We start from the raw sequence: 24,969 nt of genomic DNA on the forward strand, positions 1-24,969 counted from the left end.
TTCATTTAGACAACTTTAAAGGCGTTTTTTTCAATATTTCGTTTTTTTTTTTGCTTGCACTCTTAGAATAGTTTCAAATATTGTTCTATCATAACAAACCATACATCAACGGAAAGCTTATTTATTCAGCTTTTAGATGATATATGAATCTTAATTTCCAAAAAATGACCGTCATGCCTAGTTTTGTGGTCCATATGTGCTTAAATGCTTGAAACGCTTAAACAAGACTGATATTCCTTCGGCTGGGATCATGTAGAGCCCTTTAAAACTACATTTAAACTGCAATTTGAACCTTCAACCCGTTGGCCGCCATTGAAGTCCACTATATAAAGAAAAATCCTGGAATGTTCTCCTTAAAAACCTTTATTTCTTTTCGATTTAAGAACGAACGAAGAAAGAAGACATGAACATCATGGATTATCTTAGATTAATTTGTGAATAATGATTCAGACATTAGCATAACAGAAATTTAGTCTTGACAAAAATGATTCACCTTTAATAAATCACCACCTGAGTCATTCTGATGTTTGTGAAGATGTAACTAGCGTTTAAGCTAGCTGATGTTTTCATGGACGAGAGCTGGTAATCACACAACCTGCCATGACAACTTAATGAGCTCAACTTCTGATGAAAAGCTTTCCTTTCTCGCCCCCGCTATTATGCGGATTTTTGAAGAGAGGAAAAACACAAAAAGAGATTCATTTCCCTCCCTTCTCCTTATCCCTCACTCACACACAGAAATATTTTCCATCAAAGGCAGGACATATCCTTTTAAACAAAGCAGCCCGGGGTGCAGAAACATGATTGGCTCGCTGTCTTGTTAGGATAAACTCTCTCTCTCCTCGTTTCGAAGCCATTCAGGGTGGGAGACGCATGAGAAACAGTTCCAAACCCCACCTCCGTACACACAGAGGTAGAGATGAGGAGCAGGAAAGAGAGAGGGAAAGTTTTTTTCTGCTATCTGAGGACGTGCAGGACCACACACGGAGTGCTTTAAGACGCTCTCTCTCTTTCTCTCTTTCCTCCTACAGGGGAACTGTTTACTTTCCACTCAAAAGTGTCGCTGCACGCTGTGCAATCTCACATAAACACAAGCAAATACATGCCTGAACTCAGCCGACTGCATAAGAGTCAACTAAATCACCTCTCATACACGACCACACGTAAACGCACGCGAAAGCTAAACAAAGATACCCTTGACAGACGTATCAACGGAAATGTATACACAAAAAAACTCAGATCATATACACATAAGATTACTGCCGCCCAGTCGAGTCTTGCAAGTAAAACTAACAACTCAACTTTTTAAGTAATGGTTTTACAGCAACTGATGAAAGATTAACACCTGGCAGTACCATGGTAAACCAATGATGTCAGATACTTTGCTACAGTACTTTGATATACTAAAAAGGACACAAGTATGGATAAGTAAGAAGAAAAAAGACTGCACCGCAGTGTACTACTATAGACCAATTAATGAACAAATGACTCTAATGAGCTGATCTTTTAATGAATACTCAGTTCAAAAATACGTATAAGTATGCATCAAATTATCGTTACTTTTAGTTATTAAACGAGGCAAGAGTTTAAGATTTAATATTTGTAAAATGTAAATCTGTATCATTACTGACTTCACATACCATTTTGAAATTTAAAAGATGCTTAATAAAAACTGTAATAATATATGTATAAATTACACACCTTTTACATAATAGAGCATATTATAACATACTATAATCATTAAAATTCGAATTTTATAAAAGAAAATTTTTAAATATTACCATAATAATAAAATATAAACTTACTATAATATAATTCTAATTTTATAAAAATATTAGAAAAATCTTTTAAAATATATTTTTTATTATTACTTTTTTAATATTACATATATTTTATTTTACTTTATTAAGAACTGACAAACCTTTTATAGACAATAGATTTACACATAGATTAGTAGATTAATAGATTTATAATATATAATAATTTATAATATAAATAAATGTTGTAGATTACAGATTTACACACCTTTTATGTAATATAAGATAGCATATTTTAACATAATACAATATAATTAATAAAAATCAGATAATATATTAGAAAAATAATATATATATTAGAACATTCAATATTAACATGACTTTTTTATATTAAAAATCAACCTACTGTTTATATAACATATATTTGATAGATTTACACACCTTTTCAATAATACAATATAGCATATTATCAAATAATACAATAATTAAAATACTAATTTTATAATATTAGAAAAATTAATTAAAAAAATAGGTATTAACATTAAAATATTATACTTAAAAGCTATTTACTTTTTATTACATATATTTTATAGATCATACATTTACACACCTTGATATATATATATATATATATATATATATATATATATATATATATATATATATATATATATATATATATAAAATATAGCATATTATAACATAATACAATATAATCATTAAAGTTCAAATTTTATGATAACGATAGAAAAATGAATGAAAATATTATAAAGAAAATATTTTTATATAAAAAGCAATCCACTTTTTATATTACATGTATTTTACAGATTATACATAACCAAGTTTTTGAACAGTAAAATTTGTAATGTTTTTTAAAGAAGTCTCTTCTGCTCACCAAGCCTGCATTTATTTGATCCAAAGTACAGCAGAAACAGTACAATTTTGAAATATTTTTACTATTTAAAATAACTGTTTTCTATTTGAATTTATTTTAAAACGTAATTTATTCCTGTAATTTCAAAGCTGAATTTTTACCATCATTACAGTCACATGATCCTTCAGAAATAATTATAATATTTTGATTTGCTGCTCTATTCTTATTATTATCGTGTTGTACAGCAAATCAGCATATTAGAATGATTTCTGAAGGATAATGTGACACTGAAGACTGGAGTAATGATACTGAAAATTTAGCTTTGATCACAGGAATAAATTACATTTTAAATTATATTCAAATAGAAAGCAGTTATTTTAAATAGTAAAAAATATTTCATAATATTACTGCTTTCGCTGTATTTTGGATTAAATAAATAAAAAAAAACATTAAAAATATTACTGTTTGACTAGTAGAGTAGCTTTTCACACCTTTTATATAATATAGCATATTATAACATTACAATAAAAAATGTAATAATGTAATAAAAGTTATTGAAAATATTAACATAAATAAACTTTTTTATTACATATATTTCATAGATTATAGATTTTATACTAAAAGTAGACTGTAGTTATTTATTTACTACTTTAAAGCATGTCATAGAAAACAATGGTACTGACATGGTACCATATCTAAAATCAAAACAAAACAATGGTAGTACTATAGTAAATTTTTTTATCAATGTTGTTTGGCAGAAACATCTGGAGTCACACATCATACAGTGGCCCTCAGCAGATCAAAGTACGCTAGTGTTTTGAAGTTACATCACAGGCCAGGGCAGGTACACACACATTCCTTTAGGTAAGTGATAACATGAGGGTACGCATTGATATCCCCCTTCCTCCTGATAACGTGCTAGCTCCCTCATTTTTGAACGGGCTGCCTTGTCTCGACACTATCTTTGGATGTGTAGTCAGTTCTACGCTTCTGAGGGTTTGTGGCAGGAGAAAACTGTTGTTTTTTTAGTAGTGTTCCCTGCTTTTCAGGATGTTTGGGATGAGATAACACACCTCAAATGGAATCCTCTTGTTCTGGCCGGTCTCGCTGAAAGCGTGAGCCAGGAGAAAGACATCGTCCACCCCTACTCCAAGGGCCAGGAACGGCAACACCTTTAAGCACATGAAAACAGAAGAACGTGAGGGATGTTACACTGCAGACGGTGTCCATGTTTGCTCACGTGCTTGCTATGTACCTGTGTGGTAGCGGCGTTAAAGGAGATGCCCAAAAGCGAGCAGAGCCCCAATCCAGCGGCGACAGAAAGAGTGACCAGCAGCACTCCGGCCAGCCCGACCGCCCCCTGAGACTTGGCGCAGTCCCACCGCAGCATGGTCAGACACGCATAGGCAAGCTGCACACAGATAACATAGCTATAGCGTTAATCTGACATTATCACGTTACCGCAGTGCTGTTCTCATGAGTGCGGTCACGGCACAGCAGGGTCAGGCATGCACTGGCAAGCTGCATGTAACATAACACTAAAGGCCTATACACACCAAGTCTGAATTTTCAGCCCAAAAAGCAAGACTTTAAAATGATAAAAATCTATCTCTACGAACTCATTCACACAATATATTGCACCGCAATGGTCAGTCGATTGTTTGATTCGGATATTTTTGGGTTCTACAAGCCTTTTTGACATTTAAAACTTTTAAATTCGCAACACTTACAGCTGTACAATATGTGCAGTAACCTGCTTGGTCACAGCTTTGACCATAGATTTATCTGTCTTTAAAGAATCCCTATACAGTTATGCTTGATTCAGGATCATCTGGGCATATTTCTAAAAAAAAATAAATAAAAAATAGATGGAGTTGCAACACAATGAATATTGAGATCTTGAGATGCATTTTTAAAAGCTGGAATATTATTTAATCTAACACCTCAAGTGAAGAAGAAAGTGTACTTTAAAATCTTAAAAAGTACACTTTCATGACTATGTTTGTTGACACATTGATGTGCACTTTCAAAGTTTTCTTTAAAGTACATTTTAAATCATTGTTTAAATAATCTTTTGTTATGCTTTAAAGTGCACTTTTTTGATGCATTGACTAACATATTAAAGCATATGCAAAAATTTAGCTGTAGTTTGTTACTTGATATTGAATTTAAAGTGAATATAGTTTAAATTTACTAAATTGCAACTTCATTACAAATGCGTATTTTAAAGGACAATAGATGTAATTACGAAATTACATATAAAGAGGTACTTAAGGCCTACCTAAGTGGTGAAAAAAAACACTCTTAAAGGGATAGTTCACTCAAAAATAAAAATTTTCCCATGATTTACTCCCATGATTTTTCTTTTTTTAAACCAGTACAATTGGAGTTATATTAAAAAATGCCCTGTCTCTTCAAAGCTTAATAATGGCAGTGAATGGGTGTTGAGATTTTGAAATCCAAAAAAGTGCATCCATCCATCATAAAAGTTCTCCACACGGCTCCTGGGTGTTAATAAAGGCCTTCTGAAGCAAATCGATGCATTTGTGTAAGAAAAACAGCCATATTTAAAACTTTTTAAACAGTAATCTCTAGCTTCAGCTAAATGTTGTATGCGCAAAGCACTGCCTTTTTTCAGTTTTGGTGCGAATGGACCTTAACATGACGTTAGCGGGTTAGTTTACCCAAAAATGAATATTAGCCCATTATTTACTCACCCTCCAGGCATCCTAGGTATATAAGACTTTCTTCTTTCAGATGAATCCAATTGGAGGTATATTAAAAATTATTCTGGCTCTCCCAAGCTTTATTATGGCAATGGGTGGGTGTTTCTCTTTATCAGTCCAAAGCAAGTCCAATAAAGTGCATCCATCCATAATAAAAAGCATCTCACACAGCTTACGGGGTGAATAAAGGCCTCCTGTAGCGAACTGATGAGCTTGTGTTCGAAAAATATCTATATTTAAAATGTAATAATCACTTTAATCTAGCTTGCGAAAATGGAAGCTGTTCTGGACGGACGACGACGACGGCATTGCGTGTGCACTGCTCAGAAGTGACGAACATGGACACACAGTGGAAAGACCAAAACAAAACAATGGTCATGAATTAGAGGTACAAAATGAGGATTTGTAAAGAAAAATGTTGGATAATTTTGATATAAACCAAGAAAACTTTGCTAAAGTAAGGAAAATTTGCTTCCTTTTCTTCTGTAAACAAACGCTGGTTTTTATGAGACTCACAGGGGCATGTGGAATGCTGACGTCCTAGATCATCTAGCTGGAAGAGCTTCCGTGTACAACAGTTTGCACAAGCCAGATTAAAGTGATTATTATGTTTTAAAAATTGATATTTTTCTTACAGAAACGCATTGACTCTGGAGACCCCCCCCAAGAGCAGAGTGAGACACTTTTTATTATGGATGAATGTGCTTTATTGGACTTGTATTGGATTGATGAAGAGAAACACCCACCCACTGCCATAATAAAGCTTGGGAGAGCCCAAAATTTTTTTTGCAGAAGAATGCAGAAGATTTGCCCGACTGAAACGGTGCTTTACATTTCCGGTTTCTAGTGTTTCTAGTCAAATTAACATTTTTCGAGCTTTTAAGTTATTGAAAAAGTCTCAATTCAGTCCATCTTTTTCATGGCTTCTTTTTAACATGGCATTCTATGGAGACCGGAACAAGAAAACACCCAAACCGTCGCTCATCAGTTACTCAGGAAAAAGGTGGATAACTCCAATTGGATTCGTCTGAAAGAAGGAAGTGATATACACCTAGGATGCCTGAAAAGTGAGTAAATAATGGGCTAATTTTCATTTTTGGGTGAACTAACCCTTTAACGAATTGATCTATATTCCACAGATTCAAAGTTCAAATGAGAAAAGGACACTATAGTAAATGAAGTTCTGCTTTAACCTGAACAAAAAGTAGAGGAAGTCTAGATAAAGCAAAAGCTCTTCAGATAGGGCTGGAGATGTGAGAGTTAGTTTACCATTAGGAGGTAGCCACTGGCGATACGGATCACACTGACATCAGAGAAGGACTTTAGGATGTCTTCCAGGGTGGTGGTAGTGAATGTGAGAACTTTCTGAGACGAATTAACTGACACACTCTGCTGGACAGCCTGAGGACACACAGGATGGAAGAAAGAAGTCAAAAGATATTATAATTGTTTACCTTCAATTCATTTTCACCCTTTCTATCAACTTCTCACTGTTCATCTTTTCTTTGTTTTGTGTTTCCCTTCAGGCCAATGAAACTAATTAAATAACGTGGAAATCACAGACCCACAAATGTTTCAGCAGCACAATTATCCAAGAAATGAATATCGCAGCCCCACCCCCTAAAAACCACACACACACTCACATCCACAAATGCACACATGTTCAGCCCTGCACACACACACACCAGAAGGAAACCCTATGCCAAGCGGAGGTCAGGGCTGACAAAACAGAGACCAGATGATGTCACACACAAGCCACCAATGGGACGGCAGCTGTGAAAGAGATTGTGCGCTGAGCGGGTTAATGTGTTCCAGACGGTCCTGTCAAACACGCACACACACACAGATACCACACACACGCTAAAACACACACACAGACACACAAGTGCTGGGGCCGCCACACCAAGAGGGGTTGATTCTGCAATGGACACCCACACTAGCAAAAACAGGCTGTGCTGTATTGCTGCCACCTCAGATTAAATGAGCAAATCTGTTAATAAAGCATGCTAAAATGATTTTGCCAACACTTCAAAATCGTTAATGCATTAGGTATTAAAAAGTTGTATAGAAACACATTTATTGGGAAAAATATGAATTAACAGCTAACCAAGGTTAATAAATGCTTTAAAATGTTAAATGTTAACGTACTAACCTGGACCACAAAACCAGTCTTAAGTAGCATGGGTATATTTGTAGCAACAGCCAAAAATACATTGTATGGGTCGAAATTATACATTTTTCTTTTATGCTAAAAATCATTAGGATATTAAGTAAGGATCATGTTCCATCAAGATATTTAGTAAATTTCCTACTGTAAATATACCAAAACTTAATTTTGAATAGTAATATGCATTGCTAAGAACTTCATTTGGATACTTTTAAGGGGCGATTTTCTCAATATTTAGATTTTTTTGCACCCTCAGATTCTAGATTTTAAATTGTTGTATCACGGCCAAATATTATCTTATCCTAACAAACCATTAATCAATAAAAAGCTTATTTATTTAGCTTGATGATGTATAAATCTCAATTTCATTAAATTGACCTTTATGACTGGTTTTGTGGTCCAGGGTCACAGATTAAGTTTACTATGAATATACCATTGTTAATTTATTTATGATGTAAATAATTGTAATAGTACATCAATTAATGTTAATTTATACATATTGAAATATCACATGTAAACTATACACATTTACATTATGAAACATTAATAATTTTGCAACAATATTGTTAGCTCATTACACGTAATGCATTAACTAATGCTAACAATTTGAACTCTATTAATAAATTCTGTAAAAACGTACACAGTGTTAATATAACTACTACAGTTGATTTGTTAATTCATGTTTATTCATAGAGCCCTATGAAATGTTTAATTTAATTTTTTTCTGTTTCATTTTTCCCCACATTCTGTTTCATTTTTTTCTACATTCCATTTTTTCCACTTAAATTTTTTCCATGTTAATTTTTCTAGACTTTTAATGGTTAAAAAAAAATGTCTAATTCACAAACTGTATATAATTTTACAGCAATTTATTAAAAGAAGAAAAAAATGAAGGATCTATGAAATTTGTTTTATTTTTATAAAATTCTGTGTTTTCAGTTAATTTTCTTAATTCCATTTTAATAGTTTCATTCAATTTAAAATAATCAAAAGCATCCATAATCACTGAAAAAAAATTATATATATATATATATATATATATATATATATATATATATATATATATAAATTTTATTGCTTTATGTTTTTATTTTTTTTTTCTTAGAAATACAGTGTTGTGCATTTACATGTTTCCTGGAAATAAAATTGTAGTAAATTATTTCTCTTTAATTTCTAATTTTATAATAACTTCTAGTAAATAATTTGCTTCAGTATGTGTGTAATAAGCGAAACCGTGCGTCTGCGCCACTCATTCACACACAGAAGTATTTTTGCGGCTTAATATTCACAGACACTACTCCATATTGCGTTGCGACATAAGTGTAATCACTACACGATTTATTCATCCAAAATTTGGCAAATTCCATGACATTCCATGTTATAGAGTAATTTCTATTTTTATGACTAGATTCCACAATTCTATATGTGTATTCCACAAAGCAGAAATCATAGTTCATAATACATTCATTGAATGTTAATTCATAAAATTTGAAATGTTATATCTAGGTGTAAAAATTAACATGAAAGATTAATACATGCTGATGTTCAATGTAACTGGGTTGCGACAGGACTGAAATACCTCCCCAAAGTCACAATACATGTGAAGGCTTTAGTGCCCACTTTTCTACAGTGTCCCGTCGTAACCTTTCTTGACCTTACAGATGTGGCCCGTTTTTCCGAGTTCACACTTAACCTGAGCGTTTAAAGTATGAAGAAGGGAAAAAAGGGAAGTCTATGCCTTTGAAGGACTGCACTTAAACAGCTGGGTCCTAACCTCAAGAGACACAGCCCCTTTGGAATGTATGCATTACTTATGACTCAAGATGAATGCCTTCACACTACATGAGTGCATGTATGTGAGTGTATGTTCCAGGAAACACAAGGCTAGGCTGCAGGAATGTATCGGGCCTCCTAAACAGTTCATAACAAGATCCAGTTTTGAGCAAAGTAAAAGCTGATGAAAGAATGGATTACTACAGCAGAAACAATCACTGTAAATATCTCCACTAAAGTCTGGACATCGACAGAGCGCCTTTACATCCTTTCCGTGAGATGATCCGTGGTGAAAGACGTGCATTTACCTCAGAGTATCTCCTCTGCCAGGCCTCTAGTATGGCAGCTGCTTTGTCCTCGTTCCAGTTGATGTGCGAGACCTCCTCGTAGCCCTTCAAGTGCTCGTACATCTGCTTTGGGGTCATGAGCTGGAACATGGTCTGAAGGGCCTGTGCACTGTGAGGAACAGTAAAGTGAAAAGGTGAATTGAACATACAGACTAACCAAGTGTTTCACTGCTGAACAGAAGTGAGAACGGAATAAGTGTGTTCCAAAACATATTGAAAAGAGCATGCCAAAAGTCCCCAGATGGTTTCTGGTGGATTTTCTGGTCACAATTTTATGACATGGTTGTGTGTTTCAAAACTTGCCTGCTGCTACAAACTCAAAAGGATCTACTTTTTCTTCACACAATTTTGCAATTGAGGCTTGAAACATAAATTCTTAGAGAATGTATTTATTATCAATATACTGAACCATCTGTTTATATTTTTCTAATCCCGACATTGTAGACAACAGTCTGCAGACTCTTTACTCTTTAGAATCATGAACTAAATCAGCTCATTCCCTCAGTGAATCAACTCGTTATGTCTGTCTTGAAACATGCCATTATGTACTTCTTGAAAGCAATATTAAATATAGCTGCAAGCAGCGATTACCAGGGTTCATGCACTTTAAGGCATATGAAAAGACATTACGTATTATTTAGCGAGCATGTAACCAACTAAATCAAAGCATTTTTAGCAAATACATGTAATTTTCCATAGAAATATGACGTTTTTTAGGACTGTTATAGTGGCAGGTGTGATCTCCCTAAAACCCTGCATGCTTGTTTAGAATCACTTGTCGCATGTGCTCACCAGGTTTTGTGAAGTTTTAAGTTTTTGTTTAGGATTTATAGGCTTTTGGGTATATTTGAACAGGCCCTTTTCTAAACGATCCCGTTATAGCTTCCTTTTTTTGATAATTACTGACCTAAAGAGTTCAGAGAATTGTACTGCAGTGTTTTTTTTTCCAAATTGAACAAAAAACCTAGGACTAGTTTGCAAAAGTAGGTTTTTCACTTCTTCTCAATCATTTAACTAACGGTTTGATTGACAGCAGTGGTTCTAGAGGCAAAGTTGTTCAGAACAAGGAGGTCTATCGTATGATACGAAAATGGTGCGTATGTGTGAAAAACCACGCAATACACAATCATTTACACCATTGAAAAATACAACATAGCCCCCCAGTTGCTGACTTCTTTCAAAGTCAAACAGGCCCACCGAGTTTCGTTCCAATTGGCCTCTATTAACCATGTCAAATAGTTTTTTGAGGCACTTTGGACCAAGACTGTGCATATTGATTTTTACGTCGAAAGGACAAACGGTTGTGTAGTTATGGCTGTTTTTATAGCACCACCAACTGGCCAAGCTCTTACATATGCATCATGAGTTTGGCAAAAATATCTCATTCCGTTCAAAAGTTATAGCTGTTTTAGTAAAGATGGCACACATCTTTACTTCACATTTTTAAGTTTATTCAAAGTTTGAGTTTTGTTATTATTTATATTATTTAATTTTAAAAAGTGCTGGAAAATATTTCATTGGCTAACGTATAGCATGTTGTTAAGCTCAGTTTCTTTTCTTGGGGGTAATGATGGCTGCTGCAAAAGCAAAATCCTACAGCAAACAGTCTTGACCTTGTCTGTCACTACTTGGGGATAAAAACCTCGAAAAGAACCACGAACATGCTGAAAAACAGCAGCCTGTCACTTTGCTCCACAGACGAGCTAAAACCTCCCCAACTGTAGAGTACAGACTCCCTCAAGTGGACTGTCAACCTACTATTGTTCAATGAACACTTCATGAAAGAAAAAACCCTTGACTTTCTCTTTTCAGAAAACCACAGTTTTCAGAGTGAAAAGATTCCTAGAAATCACAGCGGACGATTCCAGAGCCACTAGAGAATATTTTCCGCCACCACCACTGTTGTGTATTAACATTTTTGGGAAGTACGACAACGTTCTTTCATAATGAGGATGCTGAATTCTGTCCCCACTCAAGCCTGAAGAAGTCTGGGGAAGAAATGTTTCGCTCTTGGAGTAAAAGGTGTGGGCTTTCTTCAGTCTGTGGGAATGAATACTAATATGCAGTTTACTAATGATTACAACCTGCCAAGAAAGAAACAAAAAACAAGCCTCACACTGTACATGTGAGCGTGTACAAGAGAGGGAAAGACAAAGTGATCTTTTATTTGCTGCCACGTAATGCCCAAAAATTGTCAAACTGTGACAAACCTAAAGACACACTTCATTTTTTCCTTTCTCACTCTATGGCTTTCGCAATCATTTATTTCCTTTTACAAGTAGAATACATTAAGAGCAATTCATTTCTCTAAACGCCGTCAGCGTTTAAACCCCAAAGTTGTTTCTTACCTCAGAAGTCTGCCGCTGTCGTTCTTCTTGGTCCCACCTACGATAAGCTCCTCCTGCCAGTGCATGTACTTTTTGGAAAGCCCATAGCAGCCACCAGTCAGAACACGAGCCATGTCAAAAAGCTTAAAGATATGACGGATCATAAATCAGAGATGTGCTCAAGATGCAAAACATCATTGCTTTAATTAGCTTTGAAAACAGACACCTAACACAGAATAAAATATAATTTGTATGCTGAACTCACCCGTGTCGTGTTCTTGTTGGGAGCTGATAACGGGCAGTCAGGGTCTGCGGGATTCAGGCAGGGACGGTCCATATAACCATGGCCCACCTCTGCTTTGAGCAACATCTCCTCCCAGCTGTCCACTGGATACTTCAGCATCTTCAGCTCAGCAATGAAGCCCATCGGGTCAAAGTTGGTCCACTGCACTGGGTCTTTGCCACTGTGGAAAAAAAAAGTAACTATAAATGTTTGCACAAGACACGTTGCAGCATTAAAAATGAGTTCAAAATTTACATTTCCTGATAATTTACTCAGATGTTCATGTCTTTCTTTCTTCGTTCGAAACGAAAGTAAGGTTTTTGAGGAAAACATTCCAGGATTTTTCTCCATATAGTGGACTTCAATGGGGATCAAGGGGTTGAAGGTCCAAATTGCAGTTTCAATGCAGATTCAAAGGGCTCTACAAAATCCCAGCTAAGGAATAAAGGTCTTGTCTAGCAAACAATCGGTCATTTAAATGCTCATCCTGCAATGACTTCACACATTTCGTAATCATATTGGAAAGGTCACACGTAACGTAGTTGAAAAGACATCCTAGAAGTAAATCTGGAAGTAAACATCCAGGATACGCACACAAACAGACCATTTTATACAATAAATGAATCCAAAGACAAATAAATTTGTGTCTTTTAGTATACAACAACTTTTGAAAGCTCCTTCTTCTCCACACTTGTAAACACTCAGTCGGTACTTCCGTCTATGTCACGCGTGACCTTTCCAACACGAGTCGTGGATGTACATCACATAGATTTAGCATTTATGTTTAAAAAGTATATACATTTTCATTTTTTTAGATAACGGCAAATGATTTTGCTAAATAATACCCTTACTCCTCGGCTGGGATCATGTAGAGCCCTTTGAAGCTGCACTGAAACTGCATTTTGGACCTTCAACCCATTGATCCCGTTGAAATTATCAGGAAATTTTATTTCTGGAGTGAACTAATCCTTTAGAAACAGTTTGGTGAAGTACAACAGAATTTAATAGAAGTCAGGTTTTATCAGGTTAATGCAAACACTGAGTACCCTGTACCAGTCCTAAGAAATTTTGGATAAAGCAATTAGTGTAAAACTAAAAAAAAAAAAAAAAAAGACTTTTAAAAAATGTGGAAGACATTGCGGTAAATCTCTCATGCTCAACAATGCTGCATGCATTTGATCAGAAATACAGTAAAACATTAATATTGTGAAAAAAAAATTCTATTTAAAATTCCGGTTTTCTATTTTAATATATTGTAAGATGCAATTTATTCCTGTGATGGCAAAGCTGAATTTTCAGCAGCAATTGTTTCTGTTTTAAAAGTCACATGATCTTTCAGAAATCATTATAATATGCTGATTTGGTGCTTAAGAATGTTGAAAACAATTGCTCTGCTTAATATTTCTGTGGAAACTGTAAAACATTCATTTTCTGGATCCTTTAATGAACAGAAAGTTTAAAAGAACAGCATTTAATTGAAATAAAAATCTTTTGGAACAATACAAACGTCGTTACTGTCCATTTTGATCAGTTTCATGAGTCCCTTGCAGAATAGAAATATTAACTTCTTCCAAAAAACATTTGAACGGTAGGGTATGTTTAACCATAAAGGAGAAGTACAGACTGAGGCTTGCTTATGGGATGTTGGCTGTGCTTAAAGTGGTTCGGCATAACTACGGGGAGCGGATGAAGGGTGACTGGATGGAATTCCGAAGGCTTAGGGATTGATGGACGCTGCACGTCACAGCGGTGGCAGCACTAATGTAGTTGGGATTGGATTTCAGCCTGCCTCCATAATAACAGCTTTGAGAAAATGGAATCAATCCGCTCATCTGATCTTTATCCCCTCTAATTATACTGCCGTGCCGGGTGATCCCGCTCAGGGCCTGGCATCTCCCCACAACTAACAGCCCAACGCAGCAGTTTCGCAAACCTCCCATACTTTGCTTGCCATCTCATCTCAGTCAGGTTTTTTCAGCACCCTCTTTCTCTTGCTGCGTCTTCAACCGGTCTCCCGTCCCGCCCGTACGTTTGCCTCTATCCTCAGACGGCCTTCCTCGCACCGAGTTCACCCTCCCACTTTCCATCATTCGTCCACCTCCACCGCTCCGCTGACTGACTCTCTAAGCCGCCCTCTGTCAAACCCGCTCCGCCTTTCCGTCCCTGCACCATCTTTCTCTCATTTCTCCCTCTTTCTTTCATTCTTTCCTTTTTTCTGTATGTGTTTCCTTCTGCTCGCCCCTCTCTCTTTCTCTTCTGGCAGGCCTGCAGCGGTTCAGACCACATTGTATGTGCCTAACCAGGCTTGAGTCATTATTCCAAGTCCCCCAACCAGAACACAGTAAAATCCTTATTTACCATCCATGATGGAGGGAGAGAGGGAGGGGGGGAGGGCAGAAAAACTTTTGCAGACTTGGTGGTTGTCTACCGAGTGTAACTGTTGCAAGGAGCCATTAGCAGCAGAAGTGGAACGATTGTGTGGGGCTTTGTTCATCACAATGAAAGCCTTCAGAAAACACCACAGGGGGCTGTGGAGCACCACTTATCACAGTACTTAATCAGGATTCATTTAACATTTTTAAATATTCTACATGGAACATCAATATGGACTTGTCTAATTTGTGCAAAAATACAGATTACATTGAATCAAATTGCACAAGAAAATGCAAACACAGAACTTGATTCAATAATCAAACATCTTTCCTGCACTTTATAGATATTATCTTATATGCATAGTGCAAGTGGTTTTTGGAAGTCATGGAATAAAAGAAAAAAAAGGTAATTTTGAGTTTACATTGCAAAATTTGCACTTTTTTCTCGCAATTCCGAGATTATATCTTACAATTCTGATAAGAAAAATCAATTGGTCATTCTCTCTTTGCCCCTCGGCTCAGAATCTTGAGTTTATCCCACATTTCTGCCTTCTTTTTTCTCAGAATTGACAAACCCGCAATTGTTGAGTTAAATTGAGTTATAAAGTCCAAACTAGGAGATATAAACTTGCATGTGAGATAATAAAAAATAGAAATTGTCATGTAAAATAGATAAATATTATGTAATATGTTAATGGCTTAAATAACATTTAATGCTGTAACAGTAGGGCTAATACAATATGCCTAGTTAATCTACTCTCCTGTCTGATTTGTTTGTTGGACAAAATGGCATTATGATTGGTCAGATCACTCGTCAATCAAGCTGTTAACAAAGGGTCAATTCAAAGTTTATTTAGCAAAACATTGATCAAACTGATTCAATTCATTAAAAGAATCGACTAATAAGAGTAGAGCCCTATAAAATCCGTTTAAATTTTTCATAAATTCTGATACCAGCAGCCATATCACCCTGCAGCCCAAGACTGGTCGCCCACTGAAGCTAAGCAGGGTTGAGCTTGGTCAGTACCTGGATGGGAGACCTCCTGGGGAAACTAGGTTGCTGCTGGAAGAGGTGCTAGTGAGGCCAGCAGGGGGTGCTCACCCTGAGGTCTGTGAGGGTCCTAGCACCCCAGTATAGTGATGGGGACACTATACTGCCAAAAAGCACCGTCCTTTGGATGAGACGTTAAACCGAGGTCCTGACTCTCTGTGGTCATTAAAAATCCCAGGATGTCTTTCGAAAAGAGTAGAGGTGTGACCTTGGCATCCTGGCCAAATTTGCCCATTGGCCTCTGACCATCATGGCCTCCAAATCATCCCCATATTCCAATTGGCTTCATCACTCTGTCTCCTCTCCACCAGTAAGCTGGTGTGTGGTGGGCGTTCTGGCGCACTATGGCTGCTGTCGCATCATCCAGGTGGATGAGGAGATACCCCTGACACTGTAAAGTGCTTTGAGTGTCTAGAAAAGCGCTATATAAATGTAACAAATTATTATTATTTGAATTTTTAAGGATTCCGTTTTTTTTTTTTTTTTTCCATTTTAATTTTTCTAGACTGTTTTAATGGTTGAATTAAATTTTGGTGCATGTCTAATTAATTGAAATCATAAAATGTACACAATTTAACAGCAATTTATTAAAAGTTTAATAAAACGGCCCTATGAAATATGTTTGTTTGATTTGTTTTTTTTTTTAACAAATTCTGTGTTTTCCATCAATTGTCTGGGTTCCATTTTAATGGTTTCATTAAAATTAAATAAGCAAAAGCATCTCTAAATAATTAATTTTATTTAAAAAAACTAATTTATTATTTACTTACTTTATTATTATTATCATCATCATTACCCCCCTCCCCATATTCCTTAAAATAATGTTTTAATAATATTTTATTAGTCACAATAGCACCATCAATACATTAAGTCAAATATTTCTGTCACAGTTAAATTGAGTTATAAAGTCCAAACTAGGAGATATAAACTTGCATGTGAGAAAAAATAGGTAAAATAGGTAAATATTATGTAATATGTTAATGGTTTAAATAATTTTTGATGCTGTAACTGTAGGGCTAATACAATATGTCCCCGACCTGCATATGTGAATATTATGTAGACATATTGTTTAAATCAAATGTACGCTTTAAAGTAGGGTAATCATAGAAGCTTTCATCCATGGTCTGTCCGTTTAAATGTATGCGTTTAGCATACATGAAGACAGCATTCTATAAAAATGACTTGCATTCTGATTCTGGCATAAAAAGAATTTTTCTTTTATTTCATGTTTCCCTCCACTTGTTACCAGTGTTTTTCTGCCACCACAATACGTGAACAGCTGCAAGTGATGTAATGGTGACATCAGCTCAAAATTGGTCTATTGAATTTCACTATGTAGACAGTAAAAATGACTTAAATCACATTCAACATTTTGCCTCAATTTGATTTTTTAATAAATGAACCGTAAAGAGGTAAATTATCAAATAAACACCGCCAAATCCTCTTTCGATTAGAAGGATTTTTTTTATTCACTTTGCTTGTTTATTGATTTTCAACATGGCTCTATTTTCAGGAAGGACAGTGTAGTGAAGTGTTCACTGTATGAAAATGGCCTTTCTGGCAAATCATCTTGATGTCAAGAGCCAGACAGGACAGGATCAAACATTACAGGGTCCAGGCAAATATGGAAAGGTGTGTGTAACTTACGGGAGGTAGACCGTTCCTGAATGTAGCTTAGCACCTTCCCAGAAGCAATCTAGAGGAGTGATGATCAGACATGGGTGCAGTTTCTCTATAATCTGAAAAGATAAATGCGGCATTACTAACCACAAGCCCTTACAGATCCTCAATCTAAAAAGATATTGTACCACTCTTACTTACCTGGTCCACAAAATTGGTTTCTGTAACAAGTTCTCCTGATTTGTAGCATAAATGTTCCAATTTCCATTGCCTGTGGAAAACAGTGGAAATTAGACGAACTATAATTTAGTGAACTATCATTTAAGCAGGAAACGTAAAAGAAATAGTAACCAGTTACAGGACTTAAAATACAGACTTTCCCAAATTTTAACCTATAATTTTGGTTGATAAAAAAGTCCAAGGACATGTTATGCGTCAACTACCCAAAAAGAAATAACCCTTCAGAAGCTTTTAGGCGGTTACCTGTTGTACATGTAAACGTGCACTCTGCTGGCCTTTATGGCAGAGTCGAGGTGCTGCTTGAGCGCCTCTACGGTTAGAATGTTAGCACCTTCCTGTCGCGGCGTCTGTATCATGAGCTGAGGATTGAACATGGCCTCCTCTCCCATCTTCTGCCGCGTGTACTTGAGTTCCTGATTCACCCTGCCGCCCACTATGAAATGGAGAGGAAAAGTGATTATGAAGACTTTCAGATGATGCTCCATAACCTTACAGTACTTTTATTTATAAGCACATTTAAGAGGTAACAGGAAATAATATGGAGAAAAAGGGGATTAAATGCAACATTCTTTTTTTCCCCATAGCTTAATGTGTTGGAAACTAATTAAACAGTTTTGTATTCTGTGTCTGTTTTCTTTTTTACACTTTTCCGTTCACTTCCAAATGATCAAACCCTCCACAACTGATTTAAAACTATTCAAGAAACTATTCATTTCAATGTTCATAATACAAATTAGTTCAATATTTAAACTTTTGTCATTTTTTAGAAAATTGTTGTAATTTTTTTTAGGAAATTCAAACAGTAAATACAGTTTTGTGGATATTTAATGTGTCATGAAAGATCACTGTATTGCCTTATTAAATCAATCGACATGTGAACCGATCATCTTTACTTAAAGTACGAAAAAACATGAATGAACATCAGAACGTATTTTATTTAAACCGCGGAAAGACATCAATACACAGTTTTTTAAGTTTAAGTCCACCAAAGTTAATATACTCTCGTCTAATTTGCTTGTCGGACAAAATGACGGATTCAGCATTATGATTGGTCAGACCTCCAGTCAATCAAGCTGTTTGGAAGGGTCAATTCAGAGTTTATTTAGCAAAACATTCATAAAACTAATTCAACTCATTAAAAGATTCGCTGAATAAGTGTATGGCTCTAAAAAAATCCATTTTAATTTTTTCCAAATTTAAATTTAAATTTTTCTTAATTCTGTGTTTTTTTTTCCATTTTAATTTTTTTAGACTGGGTTTTAATGGTTAAATTAAATGTTGAAAAAACTGAATTCATTCATTCATTCATTTTTTTCTATGAAATATGTTTGTTGTTTTTTTCCTCAAATTTAGTTTTTTTTTTTTTTTTTTTTACCAAATTCCATTAATTTTTCCATTAATTTTCTGGATTCCATTTTAATTGTTTCATTAAATTTGAATAATCAACAGCATCTCTAAATAATTAATTCAATTAAAAAAAAAAAAATGTATTATTATTTATTTTATTTTTATTTATTTTTTTCCGAAATACTGTGTTTATACTGTGCATTTACATTTCTTCTGGTAAATAAGTTCTGGTAAATATTCCTTAAAATAATGCTTTAATAATAATTTTATTAGTAACAGTACTACTACATTTATTTCAGGATTTCTCTCCATATAATGGACTTCTATGGTGCCCCCGAGTTAAAACTTCTAAAATGCAGCTTCAAATGGCTCTAAACCATCACAGCCGAGGAAAGAAGGGTCTTATCTAGCAAAACGATATAAAAAAAAAAAAAATTACAATTTATATACTTTTTAACCTCAAATGCTCGTCTTGCCTAGCTTTATGTGTACTCTGTGTAGAGATTAAAAAGTATATAAATTGTATATGTTTTTAGAAAATAATCGATTGTTTCGCTAGATAAAACTCTTCTTCCTCGGCTGGGATCGTTTAGAGCTCTTTAAAGCTGCATTTAAGCTGCATTTTGTAAGTTCAAACTCGGGGGCACCATAGAAGTCCATTATATGGAGAGAAATCCTAAAATGTTTTCCTCAAAAAACATCATTTCATTACGACTGAAGAAAGGAAGACATGAACATCTTGGATGACAAGGGAGTGTGTACATTATCTGTAAATTAAAATATTTCTGTCACAATTTCTTCAAATTACACAAAACCTTTATTTTGACGGTAAGTCTCTGTTTGTGTTTGATATGACGGTCATTTGTTTTTTTCTCAAAAGAAACGGTGAAATGCTCATGAAGTGACTCTCAGAGCAGATTGTTTATGTGTTCATGTACTCATATTTTGAGGAGACAGAGGCTAAAAACATTGCGTGCTTCAGTTTGCATCTAGTAAAGAAACCGTGTGTCTGCGATATTTATTGACAAAGACATGCAGGATTTATATTTAAATAGTTTTCTGGCATAATACTCTAGTCCATATCATGTTTTGATTTAAGTGTACTGACCTACTTTTGATTTATTCATCCAAAATATGTCAAATTCGGAGACATTTCTGTAAAGTATGTTTTTGTTTTTGCACGCAAAGACATTTTCTCTGTATTATTTTGCAGTAAACAATCCTTTTAGCTCATCACATTCAATTCATCAAGCTACAACTCACATGTGGCGAGGAATAATGATTATATATTTATTTACTTGCTAACATAAACAAGCAGTCGAAAAACCCACAAGAAACAAAAAAAAGCATGATAAAAAGCCATTCAAAATTCTTCAGTGACAAACAGTCATAACTTTCACTGCCGTCACACCGGGTCAAGCACAGTCTCATGATAATCCATCATATCCTCCAGCCTCGATGAAAGGAAACACTAACACATGTACAGACTCCCATATGTCCTGTTAACCTGACTTCAAAATGCCTTTCAGTACACCCTTTAACACCTGCAGTCTTCTTCACAGCCTTCAAATCCAGTCCTATGAGTTACGATTGTGCGAGCAAGTGCGTCTGCAAGCGCACACGTGTGTGCAAGCGCTTGGCTGCTTTATTGCGCTCGGGCAGTGAAGTCGTTGTGTGGCACACCTAAGCTCCGCACAGGAACAGTGAGCCCTCACAGCTACAACAGCAGCCTTTCAAAGCACCCTGCTGAACACCGTCCAAGCCCGACTCTCAAAGCTGTCGATTCTTCACGCGCTCTCTACCTGACCTAAGAGAATAGAAGACTTCTCCGTTTTCAGGATCAAGCACCCTAGAGAAGCAGGTAACAAGGTTCACAAGGACTTCACAGTTCTTCTGAACCAGGTAATAATACGGTCTCAGACAGGTAATCGGTTGTAAAGTAATCAAGCGAATCATCTACTGGTGTGATTTGTTTTTGGAAGACAGGTTGCGTGATTCTGAAGCTTTTCTGAGAGCTTAGTCTAGCCTGTTTTCAGTTAATGAAGGGAACATCGTAGCGCGCATCCCATCCAAAAAATCGTAATAAGCTTTGTGCCTTGTTACTTTCGATATAAAACAAAGTCACAAATTTCAAATTCTGCCCATTTTATGACAGTATTGGACAGTTTTGGTGCTGTTTAATGTTGAGTGATGTCTGTGGTGCCTCAGTTCACTTGAAGCACACGTGAACTGATCATCTCATCCACTTTAATACCAGTTACACAACAAAATAAACATGTATAAACATCTGAAGACATGTTAAAAGAAAGAGTACAACTTACTGAAATTGGTATCCTGTCTTATGTAATCACTCAACCAGTGTTTCAACCGTGGAAAGACGTCAATATAATAGCCTGTAAACAATGTCACGTAACGTCACGTTTACCTCAGAAAAACACATGTTCAGAGACCATAAACTCTTAGTCAGCTAGAAAAACGAACTCTAGAGGAGCATTTTGCTAAATAATTAACAGTTTAATTTATGTTTGAAAAAATCCATTAGGTTTTTATGACAGCCACCATTTAAATGTTTATGTTTTAAAAAACAAATTGGAGTAGAAATACTCACAGGGTTCGTACAGATACTGAAAAAAGAAATTCCAAGACTTTCAATGACTTTTCAAGCACTACTTATTTGGTTTTCAAGGACTTCAGTCAGATATCTGACTTATCAAACTATATCTTCTATATTAAATTGTAAAAAAAAATTAGATAAATAAAAATATACAAATAAAAAAGTGAAGCAAAACTACTAAAGCATTACAAAGTATACTACACTTTTATTATAGTAAATTTGTATTTATGTGTACTTTCTTTTTCTTTTTTTTCTTTTTATATACCTGTACTGCCTTAATGGTTTGATGTTTTCTACTGTTTAAGAAAATAAAAGAAAAAACTAAGAAATTGAAAGCGCTTCAAAATCCTGATCTGAAACAAATAATTTGCGAAACCCACCAAAGTTCCGATGTAAATTAAAGGACACAAGCTACGTAAACCCGATCCGAAGTTCTGATCTGAATAATGATTTGCGCTATGCAATCCGATTGGAGCGTTTTGAAACAGTGAATCAATGGTTTAACTTATTCAGAGTTTTGAAAAGCTCGGTTTCACCCATCACTACTTGCTTTTTAAAATCATTACAAGCGACGTCGAAATTCCAAAATGAATGGCTTTTTTAATTTGATCTGGCTTTTGCTTGTGAAACGATTAAAATGAATGATCAAAGTCACGAGTTTGAATCAACCGGAGTGGTTCCAGCGTAAGTGACTCAATTGATTTGGTTCATCTGTTGCTCTTTTCATGTCTTCAGCTATGTTTACAAGACACTGTCAGTACTACTACTTGCTTAGCTTGACATCTGCCATTAACTGAAATAAGATATGATGTTATTTGAATTGTGTCAATTTTGTTGCAAAGATGCGATTATGGACAAAAGTAAACACTTATTTCATAGATACATTGTCTTTCAATAATTCAAGTACCTTTCAAGTACCTCTTTAAGAATATTGCTATTTTCAAGGGTTTTCCAGGCCTTAAATTTCAAAAAGTCAAATTCAAGTACTTCAAGTGCTTTATTGACCTTGTACAAACCCTGCTGTAATTTTATTATTATAAACACTTGAGTGTAATTTAAGCGTTTGTATACAAATCAGTTTTAATTTTAACAATTTAACCTTCAATATTACAGTAATGTAGAACCAAATATTTTACAGCATTAGTTAAGAGATTTTTTTCTCTGAGAAAATTTGGCATGTACTGTACCTGACATGTATTCCAAAACAGTCAATTTTGAATTGAATCAGAAATCAAATCGTGAAAGTAGTATCTAGTTATAAAGATGTCAACACTTTAATTACATTTAACTAATTTACTCAGCAAGATTCTGTTAAACTGTTGACCCACAATGACAGCAGTTCAACAGACCATGAAAGATGCTAATTTATGATTTTCTATTGCTGGCACTATTTTTTTCCCCTGGCATAAAAAAAAAAAAGTTTGAAAACCTCTGGCAGAGTATATGCTTGGGCCCTAAAATGTAATACACAATAAAGCTAGAGTATAACAGGACAGGACTTGGACTTAATGTTGGGGGATAAATCAAAGTCTAAAACCTACATGCAAAACAAACTGTAACAAGAGACATTTCAAAAAATATTCTGCTGTAGAATCAAACGAAAATGGATTGTATGACCCTGCAGTACAAGGCAGCAACTTAAAGAGTGTGCTTTCTACTTTTGTAGCACATTTACAGTGACATGGATAAAGAAAAATGAAGTCAGAATCATATGTTAGTGATTTCCAATGTTTTCCTAAGAACTTACACTTACAGGTTTTAAACCCCAAGTCTTCTCCCACCTAGTTGCGTGTGGCAACAAGACCTTTTCAAGACGATTTTTCCACACTCTGAACATATGTGAGAATGGTCTCAATTTCACGCAGTACAAACAAGCATAAAACAACAAAAAATACAGCAAATTCGCATCAATTCATCTTTCTTGACTGTTTTTTTCCCCTCGAAACCGCTAAAACTTCAAAAATACAGAAAGATCTATCATGCTTGGTAACTAAAGCAAGAAAATGTCTTTTTCTCATTAACCTACTCCAGCTCTGGGGGGAAGGGCTGTGTAAAACAATCTGTAACAACTTATAAGCTATAATCCAATTTAACAATGGTTTTCAATTCACGAGACAGACATACGTTGAATATTTTCAAACCGTTGTAATTGTATTAAAGTTGAAAATAACCATGCTTTTTTTCTCAGGGCAGACCACCCAGCCAGTGAAAAAGGCTGAGAAGGAGGGAAACGTCTAGAAGCATTATGAAAACGTGAAGGATTTCTTTTTTCTTGGGCCCAAACGTACATCTGATCTTGTTTTGGGCCATGTTTATAATATCCCTCATTAATTGCAGCTTTAAGCGAGCTTGAGCTTTACTTCAACATGATTATTGGGACCAGGTTGATTATGTTCCAAACAACAGCTTAGCGTGTTCCTGATTTCGAGGCACTGGGAACACCAACATGTTTTGAGGATGAAACGACCTCAGATGTCAGCTTTTCAATCAGAAAAGTCACCACTCTGGATTAACATGAACTAGGTCACCTTTACATCATGAATGGCTCCTCTGATGTACGTCAAGACCTACAGAGGCAACAGGAAGGAACTATAGCAAAGAACAGACTTCAATATTGCTGGAAACGTCATATTACGACCTGAACTCTGGAGAATTCAACACCTCTCTAGAGACGCGCAGGTTCTGGGGTCACAAATGGCCTTGCCTCAGGTGTGAAACTAACACCGAATGAAAATGTGCGAGAGAGAAAGAATGACAGAGAACAAGAGGTGAATTCAGTCAAACATGACTGCAGGTGTGTTTAAAGCTCTTTGAAAAACCAGCACGATTGTCTAATCCCGTGGATCAAATCTTGATGGGAAAAAACCATGAACTTCATCAACAAGGACAGGTGTAGAAAAAATCCAATTGTGGAGAGATGGAAATAGATCACAATATTAAACCATATATGTTAAGCCATTAAAAAAGCAATAGGATAAGGACTTGAGAACCAGTTCTTAATCATATTATATTTTGTTTAAAGCTGCAGAGTGTAGCTTTTTTCGTTTTACTCTAGCGGTTAATAAACAGAACTGTATGCGTATTGCGGAAGAACATTGTAGCCGGAGTTAGTTCTCTCTGTTTATGTCTATGACGAGTCACGCAGGTACTGGGCTCCTCCACAGTGGTTTTTACCAGAACCAGTATGAAATAGTTTGAATATAAAAACTTCTTATAGGTGTACCATAGTGATTCAGGATAAGCCAAAAAAAGGTTTGAAATTATGAACACAAAGAAAGTTACGGACTGCAGCTTTAACAAACCAGTCAAAAAGACTGATGAAATTCATTGAAATCCATTTTGAACATCTCAGTCGGAACAGTTCTAACTCAATGTGACAGAATGTATGACAATGTACAGTATACAAATTCAAAATAAATATTTGTTATAATAAGAGTATGTTTTTCAAAAAGTATAAATAAAATCTAGAAT

At 35.3% G+C, this 24,969-nt stretch overlaps 1 protein-coding gene across 1 annotated transcript in view; it reads right to left on the bottom strand.

The window, feature by feature from the left end:
- ptch1 (patched 1) overlaps nt 1-24,969 on the bottom strand; it is a 77,582-nt gene that overhangs the window by 38,357 nt on the left and 14,256 nt on the right. The window contains exons 3-11 of the mRNA XM_073819213.1: nt 17,781-17,970; nt 17,499-17,568; nt 17,325-17,416; nt 12,237-12,435; nt 11,993-12,114; nt 9,606-9,753; nt 6,627-6,758; nt 3,887-4,042; nt 3,705-3,803 (exon numbers count right to left, since the gene is read on the bottom strand). Of these exons, the coding sequence (XP_073675314.1) occupies nt 3,705-3,803; nt 3,887-4,042; nt 6,627-6,758; nt 9,606-9,753; nt 11,993-12,114; nt 12,237-12,435; nt 17,325-17,416; nt 17,499-17,568; nt 17,781-17,970 (1,208 nt within the window). The remainder of the gene's footprint in view (nt 1-3,704; nt 3,804-3,886; nt 4,043-6,626; nt 6,759-9,605; nt 9,754-11,992; nt 12,115-12,236; nt 12,436-17,324; nt 17,417-17,498; nt 17,569-17,780; nt 17,971-24,969) is intronic.

This window comes from Garra rufa, chromosome 15 (assembly GCF_049309525.1).
Source record: "Garra rufa chromosome 15, GarRuf1.0, whole genome shotgun sequence".
In the NCBI taxonomy this organism is placed as follows: domain Eukaryota; kingdom Metazoa; phylum Chordata; class Actinopteri; order Cypriniformes; family Cyprinidae; genus Garra; species Garra rufa.